A 17687-nucleotide genomic window follows, 5' to 3' on the forward strand; every position below is an offset into this window, starting at 1 on the left:
TCATTTTATCCAAATAGCATGATCTTAGCCTGATAGCAGACGAACTTTTCAATGTCGTAGTTACGGTACATTTTCCACCACAAGGGCAGTGATGATGTAACAGTTGTTGTTTACTTTCTCCAAAACATGCTTTGGCTTTGGGATAAGATATAGCCCATTGTACCTCTCCATTTTTTCCAATTTTCTGCTTTTTACATGAATTTTCATTGAAATGAAGAGAGGCAAGTAGTAGTCTGAAAGTGGAAAATTAATAATGATAATTTTCAATCACCATGCATGTATTTCACCATTCTCAATATGAATTCAGCCCCCTTGTCCCAGAATTACCATAGTGAAATTACATCAAGAGATGTTTGAAGTTACATATGTACTTGCCTTCCTTTCATTGCTTCATAAAAAAAAGTGCTGGGACTCGGGAGTAAAGAAGCACACAAACTTGTGATACAATTGCAGTGTTGATGTTTGTTGACAAGGCAAGAGCTGACCTAAATCCCTGAGAAGTGCTTTCTTCATTACTATGAGCTCAAGCTCTTTGTGTGCTTTTGAACCTGAAAGCAAGATGATAAGCAGGCTGTTGTGTGGTGCATGATTGCTAAGCAGATTACATCTATGAAGTAAGTGCAAAGCTAAAAACATGGTGCTGTGTTGGTAGTAGCTACTATTCCCCATCAACCAGTTCAACATGCCAGTTCCTTGTCAAACACTATACTACATTTTGTATTATTTACAAGAAATGCCAGGTTCACACTGTCAAAGACTTAAATTTTATTACAATGTACAGTAGGATGAAAATTTGATCAAATCTTTGACAGTATGAACTGGGCTTATTACCTTCTTTCAGCCATTTCCTATCATCACTGGGCTTGTGCAAACATGTTGGATATATTTCACCATGGCCTTCATATTTTGAACAGAGTTTTGCTTTCAATCCAGGCTTCCATGACTCATGCCATCTGCACTGAATGATCCAATCCTTTTTGTAAACAGGATCTTTCAGAAACGAATGAAAATGAAGTCCATCCACAGCAGAAAGTTTCATCAAATCACTTCTAATTTGCAGTGACACAATAAACTATTTTCGAACTAAATACTTGATAAAACCTTGCTCACACATGAAATATGACAGATCACTGATCAAGTTGACAGTGCAGCACGGCATTTTATAGTGCACGCATATGGCATGCATCAGAATGTGAACAGTGTGAATGATGTCACAGCTGATAGAGCCTTACAAGTACGGCCTAAGATCAGCAAAGGGATAGTTCGTCTGCTACTGATATTTTGATAGGCATTTTTATCATATTGTGTAATGATTAGGATTTATTTTTGCAATATTTTATCAAAAAGTGACTAAGCCATACATCTAGCAAATATTTACCACCTCTTTGAAAACCATCTCATTTGACCTTTAAGGGTCAGAAAAGCTTCTTCATTGGGTTGTGGCTCATGTACCCTAAGTTGGCAATACAGCAGTTGATAGTTTTATGAACTATCAACTTTTCCTTTGCTTGTCTGGCTATCACACATGGATTAGACTCTAGTTCATATTTCACAAAAGTTTTAGCCCAACCCCCAGTCTTTTAAGGCCTCCCAGACCACTTAGCAATAGTAGGCCTCTGGCTGCCTCCCTCACAGTAAATCTGGCCAGAGTTCTTGAGGTTAAGTATCTGAGCTATTACTTATACTGGTAACACAGGATGCTCAGAAGATGTCATGGTCAGGTTTAAGAGGGGCCCTGGACAGAGGGATTACTGCACACAACCTTTCTCCTCGCCAACAAAACAGTGACTGACATGATTAATTCTTGGCTCGCTGATAAGCTCCACCCATACCCCACTCCACTCGCCATAGGCAGACATAATTTTTGGCACAAAACCATGCCACTCGTATTGGTCTTTCCAGATTCAACAAAAGTAGTGTCCACATCTTACTGTTATCATTATTATCATAATTATTATTATTATTGTTATTATTATTATTATCATTGTTATTATTATCATCATTATTAACTTCATAAATTTACTTACATAGCACATTATTGCATATAGCAATATATATATATATATATATTATATATGTATATACATATATATATACAACACATGTATATATATATATATATATACATATATATATATAATCACAAAGAACCCACAGTCGGAATAAAAAGGAAACTTTAGAAGAATGTGTAACTTCTATATTTCGGCTAGTAGCTATAGCCCTCTTCAGGAAAGTACAGATTACAAGAATTTGCAGAGATATAAGTACAATGAGATATGAGTAGAAGGGGGAGATGCAGAGTTGAAATAGGACGACCCGTCACACAGGGCGGAGTCGGAGGTGAGGGGATGTGTGGGTGGAGGTGTGAGGTCCCAAGTCAAAAGGGCGGGAAGAAGGGTCTTCTAAAGTTTCCTTTTTATTCCGACTGTGGTTTCTTCGTGAATATATATATATATATATATATATACATATATATATATATATATATATATATATATATACAGTATATATATATATATATTTATATATATATGTAAATACATATATGTGTATATATAAACATATATACACTATATATATATATATATACATATATATATATATATATATATATATATATATATATATATATATATATATATTTTTTTTTTTTTTTTTTTTTTTTTTTTAGAAAATTAAACAATGTAATATTCTTAAACTCATTGTACCTCTTTTTATCTTATAATAAGGCTGTGGATGTGAATATAGTGCCTTTGGATGCTGCCCTGATCAGGAAACATTGGCAAGAGGTCCTGATAATGAAGGTTGTGGTTGTCAGTACACCCAATTTGGATGCTGTCCAGATGATTACACACCAGCAGTAGGATCTAACATGACAGGATGTGCATGTAATACTTATGACTTTGGATGCTGCCCAGATGGCATCACTATTGCTAAAGGACCAAACAGAGAAGGTAAGGAAAATATTGGTGTGCACGCAGTATTCATTCAGACCTTAATTTTCCTAACCCAATAAGTCTGGATTCCAATAATTTCAGACATTTTGGGGTGATCCACAGGTGCCCAAATCAGGGACAACCTTCAAAATACCTACAGCCTGACTATATTCACCAGGGTAACCATAGTCAGCCAGCACCCACATCAAGCTCCACCGCTTGAGTAAACATATATATGCATCTTTATTTTTTTAAGTTATAGCACACCTTAGCACATCACTACTCACTATAACTGTATTTATTACAGGAGGTCATTACTGATAGTTTTCTTGCAGCCAATAATTAAGGCTTATTCTGTCTTTGAGTGTGGTATCACACTGAAGAGGTGGAATCATAGAAGTGATACAAGGGTTACAGGGTGTTTTGCTACATGGCCAGTTCGCTAGCAACCATTTCACTACATTGTTCATTCGTTTTGCTACATTGTTCTGGTTGTTTCACTACATTTTGTGCATGAAATGAACAGGTATTTTAATAGTAATGTGCATGACATGTCACTGTTTTATAATGTCACTGTTTTATAATTATCTGCCTGACGATTGCATAAAACAAGGCCCAATAAAAACAATTTTATCTATCGCCAAATTGCCACGTTAGGCAATTTTTTTTTCTGTTGCCTATAAAGTTACTTTATAAACCTGCACATATCGTATTTTTTATCATATTTGGATCTCAAATGCAAAAAAAACAGTGTAGCAAAATGTAATGAAACGAATGAAACAATGTAGTGAAACAACTGAACAATATATCAAAATGGTTGGTAGTGAACTGGCCATGTAGTGAAACAACCAGATACTGGTACTACAAGAGAGATTTGAGAAGGGCAGCAGAAGGATTGGATAGTACAAGCTAAGTAATCAGCATTTTTCTTTGAGTGGAGATTAGTCTCCAGTCATAAAAAAATGTTGCATGACTCTGGTCCATAGAGGTCTCACTAAAATCCCTAAAATATTGACTGTCTGTAAGATAGGACAGACATAAAGTGTGTACTCAGAAATATGACAAAGCAAACATCAGCATGGAAGAGATCCAAAGAAAAGCAGTTTTCCATGCAGAGTGGTGGACACTTGGAATAAACTGGACAAAACAATAGTGTGTGCAAAAATCATACACAAATTTAAAAGCAGACTAGACAATGTGGGATACAAAAGCGGGACAGCACAAGCATAGCTCCCCTTCCCGTAAGATACACCTAGGTAAATGTGTGCAAAAACTGTACATGAATTTAAGAGCAAACTAGACATTGCAAGATAGAAAGACAGGACACCATGAGCATAGCTCCCCTTCCTGTAAAATACAACTAGGTAAATTAAGCCTAATGTACCATAAAAGTAGGTTAAGGCTATACACTGGAGTCTCTAGTGTTTAGAGGGCTTAAATAAAGAAGTTGGAGGAAACAAAAGGAAAAGGTTTAATCCTAGTATGAGAAGATCACTCAAACTGGTGGACCAAATTATTTTTATTTTATTTTCTATTTTTTTTTTTTCCACAGAGGATATTTTCTTATAATTCATTTGGGAAAACATCTCAAGCAAAAGTAAAAATATAGAACAGAAAAATTAGCTGTAGAGATGACAGAATTGACTAAAATGTCTTTACAAGATGTCACAAAGGTACATACATATATCAAAAGCTTTTTCCCCCTTATAAGAAAGGTAGCCAAAGTCAAAAGGCATAATTCCATTCACACCCATTTCATCCCCACCCATTCCACTTCCATTCATCACCCCTCCCTCCCTCTTTTCTTGGTTCCTCCAGTGAAAGAACATAATTCAGCTTGATTAAAAAATTATGGAACTAGGCTGTCAGATAAATGAAACAAATGAAAGGTGACATGTGCAAACTTAAAATTAGAGTCAGAAGATCAAGATCAGGGATAAACTGGACAAGAATTATAACAAAGATATGTTGAATTAGGAAAATGTTAAATCTTTTTATAGAGGAACAACAGCAGTGGCAAAATTCAAGAGGACATAATATAACTGACAGAGATCATGGAATAACAGAGGAAGGAAGAACAAGAAGTATTGTCAAGGGACCTAGTAAATATAAAAAGGCTGACAGTGGCATATAACAGCCAGATTAGAAACAAATAGTAAAAAAAAAAGAATCAAATACCTCTATAATGTGTTTTATAATGATTAAGCCAAATAACAATATTCATAACCAAGTGGAAGATAGGAAATACCATCTGTTAAGAAAAGGCATAAAAGAAAAATTGGAAGAAGTTATAATAGTAATAAAATATATATATATATATATATATATATATATATATATATATATATATATATATATATATATATATATATATATATATATATATATATATATATGTACACACAAGAAATACCATTTGTGAAGAAAACGTAGAAAAGAAAAATTGGGGGAAGTAATGATAGTAATGAAAAAGTATATATATAGTATTATATGTAGATTATTTGGAACTGGGAGAAGGCAAGGCTGAAGTATGATGATGCAGAGTACTCATACTTCTTTTCTTGCAAGGGTGGTGCTACAAGGGGCTGACATTGAGTCTTTGGACTTGGTCCATGATCTTTCTTTATCAGCCTTGTGTGTACTTCCTCCACTTTTAAACACAAGGAGAGCTGGCAACCAGTGACTGCTCCCCTCCTACTACATTCAGCTGGTAACATAGAAACATTCCTACAATAATACAATACAGACAACAGTTCAAGGCTGCTTCCCAGAGGGATCTATAGGAGAGCCCTAGGACCATTGCCAGCTGCTCCAAAGCTGTAGATTTCTAGTAAATGAAACTCGAGGCAACAGCTGATTAGGCTGCAAGGGTGGAGAACAGATTAGAATTAAGGTAAACCAATTTCTGAGATTCTAGTTATGTAGATGGTCAGAATTGTATCAATAATATATTGCAGTGATAAAAAAGAAGGATAGCAAGGAGTGATAGTGGTCATAAGATGGGGAAGAAATAGTACAACTAAATGGTGGCAGCAAGGGTAGCATGTGTAGCACAGTGAGTCCTCCTTATATGGTAATTCTTTATCTGGTAAATTCACAGTTACAGTATTTGGTAATTACTACCCTTGATTCTATATACGGTAAGAAAAGTTCACAGATACAGTATCCGCTCGTGTTTTGAAGAGGAAAAAGCAGGGAGAAGGTACGTCTGCCATATCCTATTATTACATGTTATAATGGGTTCGGTATATGGTAATTTCAATTTGCAGTAAGGTTTTCAGGAACACATATGTACTGTTTAACAAGGACTTACTATACTGACTTTCATAATAATTACAGTAAAATTGTGATAATAAATAATTTCTATATTTTTAAGAATTATCTCTTCAAAATTTAATCTTCACAGGCTTCAGACCTCCATCATAATTTAATTATGTGCATTTCAATTTGTCTGTAACATAAACTCTGATAGAAAGTGTGTCTTTAACTTTGGTGCGATCATTCTGTTTTTCGCTTTCAGGTTGTGGTTGCTCAGCCACTGAATTTGGCTGTTGTGAAGATGGAAGATCACCAGCTACTGGGCCAAATCAGCAAGGATGTGGCTGTGAGACCTCCGAATTTGGCTGTTGTCCAAATGGCATCACATCTGCATATGGACAAAACTTTGAGGGTTGTCAAGAGGAGACTTCAATTATATCTGGAGGTAACTAGAGTTTTAGCCTTAATTCTCAAAAGGACTGACCTATCACAAAAAGACATCCTCTTTACCTCACCATGGTGGCTTAATCCAGCTTAAGGTTGTATGTATCTCATGGACATGTGAAGTTAAGGTATTGTTGGAGTGGCTACATCTGTGAATGTAGTCAGACCCAGTACAATAAGCTCAACCATACTGTTTAGGCACTAACACTGAAATAGGATTGAGAAACTATAAGATTGTAGTTTGTACACTACCAGACACTGATTAAAGGTTGTACTCAGAGCTAGTGTGCCTGAGTGAGACATGTTACTGTTCCACACACGCATTGGGAAAGTATATTCTGTTGAAGCTTTTTGTAGGGAGGGCTTTCATGAACTTGAAGAGATGTATAGATTGATAGGGAGGCTTTGTGGGGTTTGTTATAACTATATGGAATCAGAGGAAGTCTGTTAAAGGCAGTCAAAGGTTTTGTCTTAAATAGTTGGATAAGTTGAAGTGTCAAGAATGTAGTGTGTGAACAATTAAAGGTGAATGTGTGGTTGTGTCAGATGTACATAATGTTGCTATGGTTGTTCATCATTTTTATAGGTGGGATTGTAAGGGAGATAAATGCAAGCATGCTAGGCAGAGTTTTTTAATAAATGTGAAAATGGAAGGACATGGGAAGTGAGCCTGTTGTTAGTTGAAGATGACACTGTGGCTGATTTTGAGGAGAAAATGAAGCAGTTGATGACCAAGTTTAGAGTGGAGTGAATGTGGCACTCCCGCCACTAGTGTGGCGCTACTCATCAGTATGGAACTGAGGGGAATATTATCACCAAAAAAATAAAAAATAAAAAGATAATTATAATGTTTTTTGTGCTAATTGCCAATGGCAACTTTAATGTTTTCTTCCTTTTAATGAGTATAAATTATTTCCAAAATATAATATTAGGTTATAAGGGGAATTAAGTATAGTTTGTTCTAGATTTATACATTATCAAATCCTGAAGCTAAATGGGTAGCATGACTGGAATTATTAATCACTTTAAAAGGCTTATCTTCAAATAAACCCACCAATCCATTCCCTTTCTTGACAATACAAATAAAGATACACACAAATATATATATATGTATATATATATATATATATATATATAGATATAGATATAGATATATAGATATAGATATACACACTTCAAATTAAGATATTACCAGACCATCAGTGGGCAGCTAGCAGCCACACCATGTCTCTTATGGGTTTAGTTTCTGATTACACTGTTCTAGCTAATGTCATAGTATCGAGTTTTGGTGGGGTTTGGAAATGCACTAAACCAAACATGTACTCCTCACTTTAGAAAATAGAATGTCACCCCTTGTAATGGTGAGTGATAATTCAATTTAATAGATGCATGGGGCAATATATACGGACCTGTTGGAGTGCAGAGTCTGGCTTGAAATCTTTATGATTAATAACCTTGGCTAGATATATTTCCAAAGGGGGCTGCTATTTTAAGATTGGGTGGAACAAGGATACCAGAAGGATTACTAACCTGTTGGAGTGCAGGGTCTAACTTGAAGTGAAGTCTTCCAGCGACCCTCCATGGCCTACAAACCCTGACATTCTCCAATTACCAATCCATGGCAGTGACTTCCTATTCATATGTCTATGTCTAGCTAATAAGAGTTTATAATCTAAGTTGAACATTTAGGAGGAGGAGAGGGTTCCAAAATACAGGTTCCTGAGCATCATGAGACATGTGGAATTTTTAGACAAAGGCTAATAAATTGAAGTTGTGGCACATCATTTTAGACCAGGTTTTAGCTGGAAGCAGGTATTGGGGGTGGTGTTTGGTTTAGAGGAAGGGGGGATTTAGAGGGAGGGGATTAGCACAGGCTACAAGGGAGTGGGAGATGGGTCACATATGAAAAGTAAAGGAGGAAGTTTCCATACATTTGGCTGGTTGGATGTATTTTTATGTATTGCCTGTATGTGTTGAAATTTCCCCCAGGCATTCTATCCATTGATCTTGAATAATATTAAGGAATATGAAACATCTGGGCCATAAAGAGTGAAAGAGGGCAAACGTAATGAGATGTACAGGGAATGATGACAGGGGGCTGAATGTGAGTGTGAAAGGGTGAAAGATTTAAAGAAGTAGAAAGTTTTAAGTTTTTGAGGTCACACTTGGCAGTGACAGAGTGAATATGGAGGTGAGTCATAGAGTAGCAAGTGAATAAATGTCTGGATGGAATGATAAGTGTTATGAGAAATAGAGATTTGAAGATGAATGCAAAGAGAAAGTTGTGTAAAAAAAAGTTACTGTGCTCATAATGCTCTATGAAGCAGACTTGAAATATAATAGGTAGAGAGGAAGAGATTAAAAGTGTTTGAGATGAAATGTTTGAGAGGTATGATTATATAGATAGATTTATTTATCTATTTATTAATTTATTTATTAATTTCTATAGAGGTATGTGGACTTCCCAAAGACCGTGGTTCCTGCAGGAACTTCACTGTCAAGTGGTTCTTTGACATGGAATATGGTGGTTGCACCCGGTTCTGGTATGGAGGATGTGATGGGAACCAGAACCGATTTAATACACAGGAGGACTGCAACTCTGCTTGTGTAGAACCAGAAGGAATGGGTATGATGTCCTGCACTAAGATTCTTCAGTTTTCAATTTTATTTTGTAATGAAACATTTTATAGTAGCAAAGCAATGTGGAAAATATTAATACTAAAACCTCAGTGTATATATATTTATATATATATATATATATATATATATATGTATATAAACATATATATATATATATATATATATATATATATATATATATATATATGTATATATATGTATGTATACATAGATATATATATATATATATATATATATATAAATATATATATATATATATATATATGTATATATATGTATGTATACATGATATACATATATATATATATATTCAGTACATATATATATATATATATATATGCAGTATATATATTTTATTATTATTATTATTTTTTTTTTTTTTATTCAAATAAATCTACAGAGGCCTGTCATCTGCCTAAAGTTGAAGGACCATGCAGTGGGTCTGTTACCTCATGGTACCACGATGCAGAATCAGGAACTTGTAAACTATTTATCTATGGTGGATGTCTTGGCAACAACAACCGATTCATAGATAAGGATGAATGTGAGAAGGCCTGTGTCATTCCAGAGAAGACCGGTATGTTTAAAGATGGAATAGTACAGTAGCAGTTCAGCATAATGTAGAACCTAAATTTTATCTCACCCCTTTATAGAAAATACATGCATGATTGGTTATGGACTATTTACTATAGCATGAATTCTACTCCCACATACAAAGGGCAGAATACATCCCGATCCTGTACAGTATCATTCTTGAAGGTTACTAACAATGATTAGATATTTTTCTTCTAGTCCCCTCAATTTGTTTTGCCATGAAGGAAGGAGGTTTACCTTGTCAACCTAGTGCATGTATGCATGTGTATAACAGATGCCTGCTTGCAAGAGCAAATGGAAGGACCATGTAGAGGGGAGTATCAACGATGGTTCTACGACCAAGTGGATAAACAGTGTAAATCATTCACTTACGGAGGCTGCAAAGGAAATAACAATAATTTCCTCACTGAGAGCGAATGCATGCAACGCTGTATCCGAGGCAGATCAAAGGGTAGGTGTTTGAACACTGTAAATGTAAAGAAATTTCTTGAAATACTGTCCTTTCCCATTTGATATGAGAAAAAATATTGGAAGAGTGAATATTCTATGTACAGTATATAACAGAGGTTGCAGGTGTCTTAATATCTTTCATAGAAATTTGAGAGCATGCTTGAGCATAGTACATATTGTGAATAACAGATCTTATGAGATATACTTGTGGTTGATGATATTTGGGTTACAAAAGGAAAAAATTATAGTATCAACTTGGTCTGAATAAATTTCTCCACTTATGTGCCATTACCTACAAAGTAAGGTGTCTTAGCATGGGAGAAGAATATATTAACATCTTTTGCTCTCAACACACACATCATTACCATTCTTTCCTGCTTAAAATATGTAAATATTGCACTTTGTTTACTCTCCAGCAATACTGTCAGTTCATCTCCAGAGCACCCTTCTCATTACTTCTGTCACCAAACATTTTTCACCCTAGTATGGCTCTTACATCATCTAACTCATTCTTAAGACTAAATAATAATGCATATTCATGCTGGTACCACTCTAGTATTGTTCTTCATTAGCTTTTTCATAAACATCACCAAACACTTGTACTATATTGAAGCCTTCTAGGTTATACAGAACCTTTCACACACATTATTTTTCACCTATGCCATTCTTAAGACAGTACACTGACATAATTCCCCTTTACTACTCCATAGAAACTAACCTTGTAATGTTATTCATTCACTATTTTATGAACATCAGACATATGTACCTTGCCAAGGTCTTCTGGACTTTGTGATGAAACACTTCCACGTTGGTATTACGACTTTTCCGAATATCGATGCATGCCTTTCTACTATACGGGATGTGATGGAAATGCCAATCGTTTCATATCAAGGGGTGAATGTGAGGCAACCTGCCCTGGAGACGAAGGTAATTATAACAGTTATTTACACTTTCCTTCATATGTAGTCCAAAGTAGTCAAATTCTTGTGTGTGTCTGTTTCCTAAAACTTTAAATATATATATATATATATATGTATTTACCTAGTTGTATTTTACGGGAAGGGGAGCTATGTTCATGGGGTCCCGTCTTCATATCTCATTTTATCTAAACTATTTTTAAATTCATGTATTGTTTTTGCACACACCACTTTCTCATCTTACTTGTTCCAACTGTCTATTACTCTGTGAGGAAAGCTGTTCTTTTTCAAATCTCTTCTATAGCTGTCTTTTTTTATTTTATTTCCGTGTCCTCTTGTATTTCTGTCATCCCATTTTATCAGATTTTCTCTATCAGTAATTTCCATGCCTTTCATGATTCTGTAAATAGCTATCAAATCTCCTCTCTCTCTTCTTTGCTCTAGTGTCTGTAGTTCAAGTTTTTCTAGTCTCTCTTCATATGATAGTTTTGAGAGTGTTGGTGCCAATTTCGTAATTGCTCTTTGTATTCTTTCAAGTTTTCTTATACATTTTTTTGTACTTGGTGACCATATCGTTGCTGCATATTCCAATCTTGGTCTTATCAGGGTGATTAGGATTTTCTTCACCATTTCTTCATCCAGGTATGTAAATGCAACTTTGATTGTTCTTATTAGATTATAAGTCTCTCCAAAAATCTTATTTATATGTTTCTCAGGTGACATATTATTCATAACAATGACTCCCAGGTCCTTCTCATTTTCTACTTTTTTTTATTCCTTCTTCTCCCAATTTATATGCTCCTGTTATTCTGTTTTTGCTTTTTCCAAATTCCATTATACTACACTTTTTTGTATTGAACTCCATCTCCCACTTCCTACTCCATTCCTGTACTTTATTTAGATCTCTCTGTAGTGATTCACAATCTTCTTCAGTTTTCACTCTTTTCAGTAGTTTTGCATCATCTGCAAAGAAGCTCATATAGCTTTCAATTCCTTCATCCATATCATTAATATATATAGCAAACATTATTGGGGCCAGAACTGTTCCCTGCGGAACACCGCTTATTACTTCATCCCATTTTGAGTGCTGGTTTCTTATCACTACTCTCATTTTTCTTTCTTGCAAAAAGTCTTCCATCCAATTTAGTAGTTTGCCCTGTATTCCTCCTTCAGTTTCTAATTTCTTAATCAACTTCTTATGTGGTACTTTGTCAAAAGCTTTTTTTAGGTCTAGAAATGCACAGTCCGCCCATCCATCTCTTTCTTGTATTATATCTATTAGCCTTGAATAGAAACATATTAAATTGGTGACGCATGATCGTCCTTGTCTGAATCCAAATTGCCTTGGATTTAACACGTTGTTTTTTTCTAAATATTTTACCCATCTACTTTTGATAATTCTTTCACAAATTTTTGCTATTGTACTTGTTAGAGAGACTGGTCTATAGTTGGTAGGTTCTTCTTTATTTCCTCCTTTATATATAGGTACTATATTTGCTTTTTTCCAATCTTCTGGAACTTTTCCTTCTTTCAAGGAACTGTTTAGTATGCTATGTATTTTGTCTGCCAGTTCATTCCTGCATTCTTTCAGTATCCAGTTTGCTATTTCATCTGGTCCATGCGATTTTCTGACATCAAGATTACTCAAGTGTGTTAATATTTCATTCTTTGTTACTTCTATTTCTTCCATAGGGGGGACTTTCTCTTTCCATTCGTTCTCTTCAGGTTGTATGTTCTCCCTTGTAAACACTGATTTAAAATGTTTGTTCATAATTTCTGCCATTTCCATTTCCTCAGTGTATTCAACTCCTCCTTGTCTTAATTTCTCCAAGTCTTGTTTGTTTTTCAGTTTATTGTTTACAAATCTGTAGAATAGTTTTGGTTGATCTTTACACTTTTCTATGATATCTTTTTCATATTTTCTTTTTTCCTCTCTGCACTTTTGTACATATTCATTTCTATAACAGGTATATATTTTCCATTTTTCAGGTCTTCTGTCTTTTTTCCATCTGGTCCAGGCTTTGTCTCTTTTGTCTTTTAACTCCCTACAACTTTTGTTGTACCAGCATTTTACATATTCTTTTTCTTGTTTTTGTCTTGGGACATACTTTTCCACTCCTTTTTTGTAAATTTTTGTCAAAATATTCCATTTCTCTTCTACTGTTGTTTCTTCTTTGTATATTTCTTCCCAGTTTTCCTTTTGAAAGAATTCTCTTATTTTATCAAAGTTTGTTTTTTCATACATCATTCTTCCTTTTCTATATTGTTCATTTCTTTTCATATATTTTTCTTCATTAAGTTCCAGTTCAATCAATATGTGGTCACTTTTACTTATTGGTGTTTTATATTCAATTTTGTCCACTATTCTAGGTTCAGATGTAATTATTAGGTCTAGTCTCGATGGCTCTTCTTCATTTCTATACCTAGTGTTCTCCTGTATCCATTGTGTCATTGTATGGTCAGTAACCATCTCAAGTAGAGCGTTTCCCCATGAGCCGTCTCCACCCTTTACTGTCATTTCTTCCCAGCAGATTTCTTTGCAATTAAAGTCGCCCATCATAACTATTCTTCCTCCCTCTTCCATTATTTTAGTTAATGCTATCTTTGTGTCCTCTAACATACTTTTATGTTCACTCTCTTCCCATGAGGCTGTTTTCGGGGGCACATAATTTATCACAAACTTTCTGCTCTTCTTATCTCTGTCTTCTACTTCCATCATTATCATCTCTACTGTATTCTTTCCATATGTGACACCTTTCACGTTTATATCCTTCTTAGTCAGGAACATAACTCCACCCCCTTCTTTTTTCACTCTGTTTCTAATCCAATAATTACATGTATCATGTCCTACACTGTTGGGTGGTAGTGGACCTTTTAATTTTGTTTCTACAATTCCCATTATGTCTGGTTCTTTTTCTTTCAAATAATCATTGAGTTCATTCAATCCTGTTATTAATCCATCTATATTTGTGTAAGACACTCTTAGTTTTCTGCCACTTCCATTGTGTTCTCCGTTTCCCTTTTGTTTTTCTCTTGTATGTCGACGTTCTTTAGTTTCATATTCACTACTCTCCAATAGAATCTCTCTTTTTCTGACTCCGTTCTTTCCTCGTTTTTTTGCCTTAGCTTCATGTCTTTTCAGTTTTTCTTCCTCTCTTTCCTCTTTATTCATTTCTCTTTTTATCCATACCTTTTTATATTGATCATTTGTTGCTAGTTTCCCTGTCTTGGATAGAATTTTCTCTGCTGTTGTTTGTGACCTGAATTTAATCTTAATTGGTCTGGTCTTGTCTGTACTATATTTCCCGAGCCTGAATTTCTCTTCGATTTGTTTCATTATTTCTGGTTCATCTTCCTGAACTAATTCTAGTAAATTTCTTACTTTTTCATTTTCCTCTTTGATTCTTGTGGTTCTATCTGGGTTATGTTTCTCTTCCATGCCTAATATAATTATACATTTCTTTTTGTCTGCTAAGTCTCTTACTATATTCTCCTTCTGTCTCATCACTTTAATAACTGAGTCTTCAGTTTGTTCATTCATTTGCTGTCTGATTATGTCAGTGAATACATCCTTGCTATTCTTCTTGAGTTATTTTCCAATTTTTAGCTTCTAGCTAGTTTCTCTCTGTTCTCCTTATTATTCTCCTTTAAGACTTTATTCTCCTCTTTTACATTTCCTAACTGTCTTTTTAATTCTTCAATTTCCTTAGTTAAGTTTTTGTTTGCCTTCTCTAGTTCTTCCAATTTTTCAACTCTCTGCACAATGTTGTCAACGTGACCGAACTTAAATTCCCAGTGCTCGATCATCTTATCGAGTTTCTCTTCTAGTCTTGTTAATCGGGGGGGGGGGTTGTGTCCCCCCCACCCTCTTTAAATCCCTGGAAAATATTCTCATCACTTTCTACTGTATTGCTCTTATCTATACTTCTAATCTTTACATTTTTGTTAGACATTTCATCATCGCTAAATTGGTCCGGCCCTCGTTTGTTTAGATTTCGCTTGCCTACCTGGGCCAAGTCTACTCCCTCCTCATTTCCTTCCATTTCCCTCAGTAATCCCTCCCCTTCTCCTTTTTCCTTACTTTCCCTACACCACGAGCAATTTCCCCCCCCCACCCTGTAAAAACAATAGGTACTTCCTTTGCTTTGGGATCCACGAATTTCACTTTTTCTTCAGAACGTCGTCTATGCCGTCCGTTCGTTGAAGTGTGTGTGTGTGTGTGTATATATATATACACACACATACTGTGTATATAAAAAACTAAAACCACAGTTGGAGCAGAGGAAAAATCTGGAGATAGTGAGTCTATATATTTTGACTATAAACTACAGTCTTCTTCAGTAGTACAGAAACAGAGGAGGCTGCATATAGCACTCTCTTACAAAAGGAGGGACAGATCATTGCTGTAGTTTATCTAAATCTTCTTGAATATATAATTGATTAAAGTGATCATTTGCCATTCTGCACAGTTTTGTATCATCAGCAAATTTGAAGATGATAGATGTCAGTCTGTGGTCTATCATTTATATATACTATGAATAGAAGTGGTCCAAAGATGGAACCCTGAAGAACTCCACTGGTAACATTTTTTCATCTAGAAATCTTGCCATTTAGAACAACTCTCAGTTTACGATCATTTAATCAGTTACCAATCCTACTTAATAGGCTACCACTTATTCCATGTGAAGCTAACTACTCATAAAACTAGGTCTTGGACCCCTTTATGTGTTAATCATGGGCAAACAAGTATCCCAGCCTTCAACCTCCCAGAATTTGGAATGACAACTTTTATGTCATATTGTGTCTTGTCCACCCTCTGCTTTCTTTGTTTCAGGGATAGTAAGCAGTAACATTATTCCTCTGTTTATATCTTAGTGCATTGTCCTTTTCTATTACAGTGTTTTGCAGTAGTGTTTAGTACTTGTCAATAATTTCTTGTTTTTATTGTGTGATGTTTACTATATTACCATTAATTTTATAAAGAGATTTTGTTCAAGTATATTTGCATATTTATAATTATTTATATATTTCAAATATATTTGACTATTACTGATCAGCTTTAAAATTTCAGAAATTACTGAAGATGTTTGTACCCTTCCTAAGTCTGAAGGTGACTGTGAAGAACATGAAGAGCGCTGGTATTTTGATATTTTTGATGCCCATTGTAAGTCCTTCATCTATGGTGGATGTGGAGGAAATAGGAACAACTTCAAGGATGTTGAGGGTTGTCAGATGTCTTGTGAAAATAAAAAAGACATTCATACCGAAGAGGAGTTCAAGAAAGGTTTGTTATAAAATATGGTTTCAGTACAATATGCTTTGATAAAGAATAGCACTAGCAGATTTCAGCTGTAATGTTTAATATATGAAAGAACAAACTATGGGGAACATTGTATATTCTAAAGAATCTATGCTCTACAGTCAATCTCAAATTCAGTGGAATTATATGAGGGATGAGTTTCTGCTGTTTGACATAAAAGGAAAAGTAGTCTGGAAAAATAATGATACATACATATACCAAAAGCTTTTCCCCCCTTATACAGGAGATAGCCAAAAAATGAATTTAAAAATAGTTAAGATAAAATGAGATATGAAGACGGGACCCCACGAGCATAGCTCCCCTTCCCGTAAAATACAACTAGGTAAAACTAGGTAAATACACACACACACACAGTTTTTGTGTATGTATGATAAAACTAAGAGTACTATACCTTTCAGAATTTTGTTTCCTGGATCCACTTCGAGGGACATGCATCGATAATCAAGCATATTTCTACTATGACAGCACTGATGGTGTGTGCCGTCAGTTCATTTATAGTGGCTGTGAGGGCAACAGAAATCGCTTCAGATCAAGTCAGGAGTGTGAAAATAAGTGTGCTGATGCACAAGGTTTGTAATGCATATTTAGTTTCCATTCATAAAGTAGGACATCTTTATTATGTTTTATGTTGGAGTTACAAAGGATTACAACAGGAGACCTTTTAGTCCATAACTCTGCCGGATGCAAACAATTAAACAAATAATATAACCTGTAACCTGTAGTGCAGCAGTGCTCTGATTCATGAAATGTGGGAAATCAAGATTTCAAAGGAGGAAATAAAAAACAAAAAAGATATAAAACAGATGGCTGGGCTGTGGGCATTTGGACTTCAAAGATATCTGATACAGTGATTTTAAGAGCCAAATGTAAAAACTAAAAAATAAGGAGGGCATGAAAGATACAAAGGATTACAAAAGCAGAGCATGCCAACAGGAGACTCTTTGGTGCATAACTAGGTCAGATGCAAAAAAAATAAAATAATGATAAAAAATGAATAAATAAAATAAAATAAAAATATATAATAATGTAAATAATGATAAATAAAATAGAATAAATAGAATAAATGGATTGAAGACATGATCAGAAGACAGATAAGAACAATAATTTTATGAGAGCACTGAAAAGTGG

General features: G+C 34.7%; 2 protein-coding genes across 5 annotated transcripts in view; one reads left to right on the plus strand and one right to left on the minus strand.

Annotated features, from left to right (window-relative positions):
* Ppn (proteoglycan-like sulfated glycoprotein papilin) overlaps positions 1–17687 on the plus strand; it is a 228928-nt gene that overhangs the window by 164670 nt on the left and 46571 nt on the right. For 3 of the 4 annotated variants that reach the window (XM_076175936.1, XM_076175939.1, XM_076175937.1), the window contains exons 25-32: positions 2730–2954; positions 6457–6639; positions 9088–9264; positions 9679–9855; positions 10147–10323; positions 11079–11249; positions 16311–16523; positions 16958–17128. In XM_076175936.1, the coding sequence (XP_076032051.1) occupies positions 2730–2954; positions 6457–6639; positions 9088–9264; positions 9679–9855; positions 10147–10323; positions 11079–11249; positions 16311–16523; positions 16958–17128 (1494 nt within the window). The remainder of the gene's footprint in view (positions 1–2729; positions 2955–6456; positions 6640–9087; positions 9265–9678; positions 9856–10146; positions 10324–11078; positions 11250–16310; positions 16524–16957; positions 17129–17687) is intronic. The other variant, XM_076175938.1, reaches the window with a different exon arrangement.
* LOC143019944 (uncharacterized) overlaps positions 1–17687 on the minus strand; it is an 82324-nt gene that overhangs the window by 10175 nt on the left and 54462 nt on the right. The gene's annotated exons all lie outside the window — the stretch shown is intronic.

The sequence above is a fragment of the Oratosquilla oratoria genome, chromosome 38 (assembly GCF_046742065.1).
Source record: "Oratosquilla oratoria isolate Oo_2021 chromosome 38, ASM4674206v1, whole genome shotgun sequence".
In the NCBI taxonomy this organism is placed as follows: Eukaryota; Metazoa; Arthropoda; class Malacostraca; order Stomatopoda; family Squillidae; genus Oratosquilla; species Oratosquilla oratoria.